Source organism: Rhyacophila brunnea, unplaced genomic scaffold (genome assembly GCF_057557595.1).
Source record: "Rhyacophila brunnea isolate RB1 unplaced genomic scaffold, BYU_Rbru_1.0 scaffold_3, whole genome shotgun sequence".
NCBI classification, from domain to species: domain Eukaryota; kingdom Metazoa; phylum Arthropoda; class Insecta; order Trichoptera; family Rhyacophilidae; genus Rhyacophila; species Rhyacophila brunnea.
The window spans coordinates 5,001-13,521 of record NW_028232965.1 but is presented as its reverse complement, the minus strand read 5'-3'; the positions used below and the strand labels follow the sequence as shown (position 1 = coordinate 13,521).

The 8,521-nt window shown below is 42.7% G+C and overlaps 1 protein-coding gene across 1 annotated transcript; it reads right to left on the bottom strand.

Moving 5' to 3' along the window:
- Positions 1-2,033: 2,033 nt before the first annotated feature.
- On the bottom strand, positions 2,034-3,467 carry LOC147067706 (uncharacterized). Its single transcript, XM_085952413.1, has one exon. The coding sequence runs from the start codon at positions 3,465-3,467 to the stop codon at positions 2,034-2,036; it is 1,434 nt and encodes a 477-aa protein (XP_085808539.1).
- Between the last annotated feature and the right edge of the window lie 5,054 nt (positions 3,468-8,521).

Genomic DNA, 8,521 nt, shown 5'->3' with positions numbered 1-8,521 from the left:
TTTTCTTTGCCTTGCAGCAATTCCAACACTTATCTTCAGTAGCGGTGCAATCTTTGGTGCTATGAGCTTTTGCGCATTTTGCACATCTTTCCATTTTTTCTGTGCATTTTAAGGACGTATGCCCAAATCCTTGGCATTTGTAGCACTGCAGGAGGGGTGAAACATCTTCAACGTGGACCCTCATAAATCCGAGATTCACCCTTTCGGAGTCCAGCATGGCTGTGCGTATGGCCGGGGTTACCTGTAACATACAATTTTTAAGTTTATCATTTTTATTCTTTAGGACCCTTACAATTTTTATTTCCATTTTTGATGTACTATTATTTGCAACGGCCTCATTTTGTTGGATCAGGAGTTCTGAAATCTCGTTGTCGTCATATTCTTTTCCAACGCCTTTCAGAATCACGATCGGATTCCGTCGTTGCGCCGCCTTGGCTGCCAATGTTCCATTTGAATGCGTATTAACTCTGGCGATGAGCGCGTGTGCGTCGTCAGCTTTGGGACAGCCAATTATGACGCTTTCTTTGCCAATTCTGAAGGAGCTGACCCCGATTTTCAAATCTTGGGGCTTGATGTTTGCCCTAATTTCTTTGGCTATGTCTTCTGCGGTGGCTTCCTTCGTCGAGCTGACGAGGATCTTATGGATCGCTTCTGGCAGGTTCCTTTTTGCTCTTGTGGCATATGATTCCTGAGGGCTTTGCACTGGCTTTTCCTCTCGAAGATTTTTTGCATGCTGTTCTTCTTTTTTGAGTAATTCTTCGGCTGCTGTAAGTTTTGTCATCGCCAATTCTTCTTTCAGGTCTGCAATAGAATTTTTCATTTTCCTGGCCTCTTTCATGATGTCTAAATATATTTTTACCAGTTCCTCTTTCTGTTCCTTGGTAATATTTCCTTTGAGGGATTCCACTACCTGAATGCCTGTGGAGGCACTTTCTTCCACTTTGTCTCAAGGGTCAGGGCTAATTCCTTGGGATGTCTTTGGCTTTGAAGGAAGAGATGTAGCGGGGGACTGCTTTTTGGTCGTCGGTTTTTTCGATGGTCCAGATTTGAGCTCGGGATCCGGCTTCTTGCGTTCTTCGGCAGTCAGGCGCGCCGTCATTTTCGGATGCTCCTCCAAATCCGGACTCGATCTCGATCTGGAGAGCCCAGCCTTATCCATGTCGCCAGACGGCGTCGAGGGTGGTGACCTCAGTGTCCTAGGCATAGTCGTTGGGAAGAGGAGTGATGGAGGTTCAACTCCCCTTCGTGCAATTCCTGACGGATCAGGGGAACGTCTTCAGCGAACTTCGGTGAACCGAGTGCGCGAGACTATTGAACCAGTCTATCTGGCCCCGAATGATCTGCACCACTCTGGGAGTGTAGCAGACAACCGGGTTCAGAAGAAAGGTAGTACGCAGCGGAAACCGTATGCCCCAACGTCAAGTCACCGAATCAGGGGCTTGATACCCTTACAACGGAACTCAAACGCCAGAACAGACTCGCCCTTTCGCGGCCCCTATGCCGTGCAGGCGACAAGTAGACCGCAATCGGGATACCAACTCTCGCTATTCGCGCGGAAATAGGGTTTGACACCTGAGTCGCTGCTCTAGGTTAGGATTGCTGTTAGGTTAGGTTAGGTTAGGTTAGGTTAGGTTAGGTTAGGTTAGGTTAGGTTAGGTTAGGTTAGGTTAGGTTAGGTTAGGTTAGGTTAGGTTAGGTTAGGTTAGGTTAGGTTAGGTTAGGTTAGGTTAGGTTAGGTTAGGTAAGGTTTTTTTTTTTTTTTTTTTTTATTATGACATAAAGGGTACCTTGCTTGCTATGTACAAGGTTTCGGATCTGGAAGGGTAATGATTTTACTTGGAGCTAGCTTTTGTGTAGGGAACAGCTTGACGTTTGGCTATGGCCTTGCTGGGAACTTCTCCGCATTCGCTTTTGAGACATAGGGAACCATAGAAACCTATGTCAGAGAAGACGGAACTTAAGCTTATTAGACACTTAAGGGACCTTCCAGCCATCGCATGATGGTTGGCTTTTTGTTTTTCTATCTATCTTTCCTATTCCTGCTCAGTGATACTTACTCCTTTATTCAACTCTTTTAGTTGCCTAACTATCTGAACAACAAACCTTTCAAATTCCTCTGCTGCTTGTCTGCTTCTGAAAATGTCATGAAAATCTATCTTTGCAGATTTAAGCGCCATTTGGAACTTGTATCTCAGCAAGTCAAACATCGGGCATTCCCTCAAAATGTGAGGGACGTCCTGCGTGATGTTACCATCACACTGACAGCCGTCTGCTTGACTCACTTTGAATCTGCAAAGGTATTCATTGAAGGCTCCATGGCCGGTGAAGATCTGCGTTGTTTCGAAGCTCGGCTTAGAGAAATTCTGGTAGCTGAAGGCATCCAAAATGTTTGGGAAAAACATTTTCGTAATCTTTCCCGTACTTGAGGCTCTGTAGCGATCGTTCCAGGTGTCGAGGGTACTTTCCTTAAGTTTTCTCTTCGCATAGCTGAGTGGAAATTTATCGTACGTTGGTGCCGTCTTTTTACGCGTAGCATCTTTTGCTTTGGCGTCGGCTCTTTCATTTCCGCTTAGGCCTACGTGGGCTCTGATCCAGCAAATTTCCACTGTCAGTCCAGTCTCTCCTATCGCTCTCAGCTTTCGCTGGGCGTCCGCGACAAGAGGATTGACGGATACAGATGCTATGCTTTGTGCCCCAGACTTGCAATCCGTGAGGATTCTTGCAATTTTCCAGGGTTTTCGTTTTTTGAGGATCCAATCTAAGGCGCTATTCATTGCCGTCAATTCCGCCTGGAATATCGAGCAACAGTCAGCTAACTTGAGTGTTCTCGCCTGGTATTCTTTACCCTTTTCACATGGAACTATTGCTGCGCCTACTTTTCCATCCAGGACACTACCGTCCGTGAAGATTCTCAGTTCTTCATCCTCTATGTCTGGGACGTCTTGGTCCCAATAGCGGACGGTTTGTGTCATACGCGTGGATGGATGCGGGAGATCATAGAATCGTTCAACTCCTTGGTATCTTCTATCCGAAGGCAAGAAGTTTGTTTTTCCCGATCGTTTGATTTTGGAGATCGCGATACGTTCTTTAATCTTGAGGTCCAGTGGAGTGAATCCTGTGAGTGCCTGAGCTGATGTCAGGGAGACTGTCCGGTAGCCACGGCAAGCTCTGATGGCCATCTGCCTTTGGAGTGCGTCCAGTTTCTTCTTGTTTGTCTTCTTATTGGCTGCCTCGCCCCACACGTTCGCCGCGTACAAGACTATCGGCTCGATCACTCCATGATAGAGTTGCTGCGTCACCTCTGGGGCACATCCCCATGTAAGTTTAGCGGCTCTCATCAATTTGGAAGCAATTCCAGCCGCCTTCTTCGCAACGTTGTCGATGTGGCGGGACCAATTCAGGTTTTTGTCAATTGTGACACCTAAGATTTTGAAGTGTTCTACTGGCGTCAAGGCAACTCCATTCATTTTTATCTTCGGCAGGGTTAGGTTAGGTTAGGTTAGGTTAGGTTAGGTTAGGTTAGGTTAGGTTAGGTTAGGTTAGGTTAGGTTAGGTTAGGTTAGGTTAGGTTAGGTTAGGTTAGGTTAGGTTAGGTTAGGTTAGGTTAGGTTAGGTTAGGTTAGGTTAGGTTAGGTTAGGTTAGGTTAGGTTAGGTTAGGTTAGGTTAGGTTAGGTTAGGTTAGGTTAGGTTAGGTTAGGTTAGGTTAGGTTAGGTTAGGTTAGGTTAGGTTAGGTTAGGTTAGGTTAGGTTAGGTTAGGTTAGGTTAGGTTAGGTTAGGTTAGGTTAGGTTAGGTTAGGTTAGGTTAGGTTAGGTTAGGTTAGGTTAGGTTAGGTTAGGTTAGGTTAGGTTAGGTTAGGTTAGGTTAGGTTAGGTTAGGTTAGGTTAGGTTAGGTTAGGTTAGGTTAGGTTAGGTTAGGTTAGGTTAGGTTAGGTTAGGTTAGGTTAGGTTAGGTTAGGTTAGGTTAGGTTAGGTTAGGTTAGGTTAGGTTAGGTTAGGTTAGGTTAGGTTAGGTTAGGTTAGGTTAGGTTAGGTTAGGTTAGGTTAGGTTAGGTTAGGTTAGGTTAGGTTAGGTTAGGTTAGGTTAGGTTAGGTTAGGTTAGGTTAGGTTAGGTTAGGTTAGGTTAGGTTAGGTTAGGTTAGGTTAGGTTAGGTTAGGTTAGGTTAGGTTAGGTTAGGTTAGGTTAGGTTAGGTTAGGTTAGGTTAGGTTAGGTTAGGTTAGGTTAGGTTAGGTTAGGTTAGGTTAGGTTAGGTTAGGTTAGGTTAGGTTAGGTTAGGTTAGGTTAGGTTAGGTTAGGTTAGGTTAGGTTAGGTTAGGTTAGGTTAGGTTAGGTTAGGTTAGGTTAGGTTAGGTTAGGTTAGGTTAGGTTAGGTTAGGTTAGGTTAGGTTAGGTTAGGTTAGGTTAGGTTAGGTTAGGTTAGGTTAGGTTAGGTTAGGTTAGGTTAGGTTAGGTTAGGTTAGGTTAGGTTAGGTTAGGTTAGGTTAGGTTAGGTTAGGTTAGGTTAGGTTAGGTTAGGTTAGGTTAGGTTAGGTTAGGTTAGGTTAGGTTAGGTTAGGTTAGGTTAGGTTAGGTTAGGTTAGGTTAGGTTAGGTTAGGTTAGGTTAGGTTAGGTTAGGTTAGGTTAGGTTAGGTTAGGTTAGGTTAGGTTAGGTTAGGTTAGGTTAGGTTAGGTTAGGTTAGGTTAGGTTAGGTTAGGTTAGGTTAGGTTAGGTTAGGTTAGGTTAGGTTAGGTTAGGTTAGGTTAGGTTAGGTTAGGTTAGGTTAGGTTAGGTTAGGTTAGGTTAGGTTAGGTTAGGTTAGGTTAGGTTAGGTTAGGTTAGGTTAGGTTAGGTTAGGTTAGGTTAGGTTAGGTTAGGTTAGGTTAGGTTAGGTTAGGTTAGGTTAGGTTAGGTTAGGTTAGGTTAGGTTAGGTTAGGTTAGGTTAGGTTAGGTTAGGTTAGGTTAGGTTAGGTTAGGTTAGGTTAGGTTAGGTTAGGTTAGGTTAGGTTAGGTTAGGTTAGGTTAGGTTAGGTTAGGTTAGGTTAGGTTAGGTTAGGTTAGGTTAGGTTAGGTTAGGTTAGGTTAGGTTAGGTTAGGTTAGGTTAGGTTAGGTTAGGTTAGGTTAGGTTAGGTTAGGTTAGGTTAGGTTAGGTTAGGTTAGGTTAGGTTAGGTTAGGTTAGGTTAGGTTAGGTTAGGTTAGGTTAGGTTAGGTTAGGTTAGGTTAGGTTAGGTTAGGTTAGGTTAGGTTAGGTTAGGTTAGGTTAGGTTAGGTTAGGTTAGGTTAGGTTAGGTTAGGTTAGGTTAGGTTAGGTTAGGTTAGGTTAGGTTAGGTTAGGTTAGGTTAGGTTAGGTTAGGTTAGGTTAGGTTAGGTTAGGTTAGGTTAGGTTAGGTTAGGTTAGGTTAGGTTAGGTTAGGTTAGGTTAGGTTAGGTTAGGTTAGGTTAGGTTAGGTTAGGTTAGGTTAGGTTAGGTTAGGTTAGGTTAGGTTAGGTTAGGTTAGGTTAGGTTAGGTTAGGTTAGGTTAGGTTAGGTTAGGTTAGGTTAGGTTAGGTTAGGTTAGGTTAGGTTAGGTTAGGTTAGGTTAGGTTAGGTTAGGTTAGGTTAGGTTAGGTTAGGTTAGGTTAGGTTAGGTTAGGTTAGGTTAGGTTAGGTTAGGTTAGGTTAGGTTAGGTTAGGTTAGGTTAGGTTAGGTTAGGTTAGGTTAGGTTAGGTTAGGTTAGGTTAGGTTAGGTTAGGTTAGGTTAGGTTAGGTTAGGTTAGGTTAGGTTAGGTTAGGTTAGGTTAGGTTAGGTTAGGTTAGGTTAGGTTAGGTTAGGTTAGGTTAGGTTAGGTTAGGTTAGGTTAGGTTAGGTTAGGTTAGGTTAGGTTAGGTTAGGTTAGGTTAGGTTAGGTTAGGTTAGGTTAGGTTAGGTTAGGTTAGGTTAGGTTAGGTTAGGTTAGGTTAGGTTAGGTTAGGTTAGGTTAGGTTAGGTTAGGTTAGGTTAGGTTAGGTTAGGTTAGGTTAGGTTAGGTTAGGTTAGGTTAGGTTAGGTTAGGTTAGGTTAGGTTAGGTTAGGTTAGGTTAGGTTAGGTTAGGTTAGGTTAGGTTAGGTTAGGTTAGGTTAGGTTAGGTTAGGTTAGGTTAGGTTAGGTTAGGTTAGGTTAGGTTAGGTTAGGTTAGGTTAGGTTAGGTTAGGTTAGGTTAGGTTAGGTTAGGTTAGGTTAGGTTAGGTTAGGTTAGGTTAGGTTAGGTTAGGTTAGGTTAGGTTAGGTTAGGTTAGGTTAGGTTAGGTTAGGTTAGGTTAGGTTAGGTTAGGTTAGGTTAGGTTAGGTTAGGTTAGGTTAGGTTAGGTTAGGTTAGGTTAGGTTAGGTTAGGTTAGGTTAGGTTAGGTTAGGTTAGGTTAGGTTAGGTTAGGTTAGGTTAGGTTAGGTTAGGTTAGGTTAGGTTAGGTTAGGTTAGGTTAGGTTAGGTTAGGTTAGGTTAGGTTAGGTTAGGTTAGGTTAGGTTAGGTTAGGTTAGGTTAGGTTAGGTTAGGTTAGGTTAGGTTAGGTTAGGTTAGGTTAGGTTAGGTTAGGTTAGGTTAGGTTAGGTTAGGTTAGGTTAGGTTAGGTTAGGTTAGGTTAGGTTAGGTTAGGTTAGGTTAGGTTAGGTTAGGTTAGGTTAGGTTAGGTTAGGTTAGGTTAGGTTAGGTTAGGTTAGGTTAGGTTAGGTTAGGTTAGGTTAGGTTAGGTTAGGTTAGGTTAGGTTAGGTTAGGTTAGGTTAGGTTAGGTTAGGTTAGGTTAGGTTAGGTTAGGTTAGGTTAGGTTAGGTTAGGTTAGGTTAGGTTAGGTTAGGTTAGGTTAGGTTAGGTTAGGTTAGGTTAGGTTAGGTTAGGTTAGGTTAGGTTAGGTTAGGTTAGGTTAGGTTAGGTTAGGTTAGGTTAGGTTAGGTTAGGTTAGGTTAGGTTAGGTTAGGTTAGGTTAGGTTAGGTTAGGTTAGGTTAGGTTAGGTTAGGTTAGGTTAGGTTAGGTTAGGTTAGGTTAGGTTAGGTTAGGTTAGGTTAGGTTAGGTTAGGTTAGGTTAGGTTAGGTTAGGTTAGGTTAGGTTAGGTTAGGTTAGGTTAGGTTAGGTTAGGTTAGGTTAGGTTAGGTTAGGTTAGGTTAGGTTAGGTTAGGTTAGGTTAGGTTAGGTTAGGTTAGGTTAGGTTAGGTTAGGTTAGGTTAGGTTAGGTTAGGTTAGGTTAGGTTAGGTTAGGTTAGGTTAGGTTAGGTTAGGTTAGGTTAGGTTAGGTTAGGTTAGGTTAGGTTAGGTTAGGTTAGGTTAGGTTAGGTTAGGTTAGGTTAGGTTAGGTTAGGTTAGGTTAGGTTAGGTTAGGTTAGGTTAGGTTAGGTTAGGTTAGGTTAGGTTAGGTTAGGTTAGGTTAGGTTAGGTTAGGTTAGGTTAGGTTAGGTTAGGTTAGGTTAGGTTAGGTTAGGTTAGGTTAGGTTAGGTTAGGTTAGGTTAGGTTAGGTTAGGTTAGGTTAGGTTAGGTTAGGTTAGGTTAGGTTAGGTTAGGTTAGGTTAGGTTAGGTTAGGTTAGGTTAGGTTAGGTTAGGTTAGGTTAGGTTAGGTTAGGTTAGGTTAGGTTAGGTTAGGTTAGGTTAGGTTAGGTTAGGTTAGGTTAGGTTAGGTTAGGTTAGGTTAGGTTAGGTTAGGTTAGGTTAGGTTAGGTTAGGTTAGGTTAGGTTAGGTTAGGTTAGGTTAGGTTAGGTTAGGTTAGGTTAGGTTAGGTTAGGTTAGGTTAGGTTAGGTTAGGTTAGGTTAGGTTAGGTTAGGTTAGGTTAGGTTAGGTTAGGTTAGGTTAGGTTAGGTTAGGTTAGGTTAGGTTAGGTTAGGTTAGGTTAGGTTAGGTTAGGTTAGGTTAGGTTAGGTTAGGTTAGGTTAGGTTAGGTTAGGTTAGGTTAGGTTAGGTTAGGTTAGGTTAGGTTAGGTTAGGTTAGGTTAGGTTAGGTTAGGTTAGGTTAGGTTAGGTTAGGTTAGGTTAGGTTAGGTTAGGTTAGGTTAGGTTAGGTTAGGTTAGGTTAGGTTAGGTTAGGTTAGGTTAGGTTAGGTTAGGTTAGGTTAGGTTAGGTTAGGTTAGGTTAGGTTAGGTTAGGTTAGGTTAGGTTAGGTTAGGTTAGGTTAGGTTAGGTTAGGTTAGGTTAGGTTAGGTTAGGTTAGGTTAGGTTAGGTTAGGTTAGGTTAGGTTAGGTTAGGTTAGGTTAGGTTAGGTTAGGTTAGGTTAGGTTAGGTTAGGTTAGGTTAGGTTAGGTTAGGTTAGGTTAGGTTAGGTTAGGTTAGGTTAGGTTAGGTTAGGTTAGGTTAGGTTAGGTTAGGTTAGGTTAGGTTAGGTTAGGTTAGGTTAGGTTAGGTTAGGTTAGGTTAGGTTAGGTTAGGTTAGGTTAGGTTAGGTTAGGTTAGGTTAGGTTAGGTTAGGTTAGGTTAGGTTAGGTTAGGTTAGGTTAGGTTAGGTTAGGTTAGGTTAGGTTAGGTTAGGTTAGGTTAGGTTAGGTTAGGTTAGGTTAGGTTAGGTTAGGTTAGGTTAGGTTAGGTTAGGTT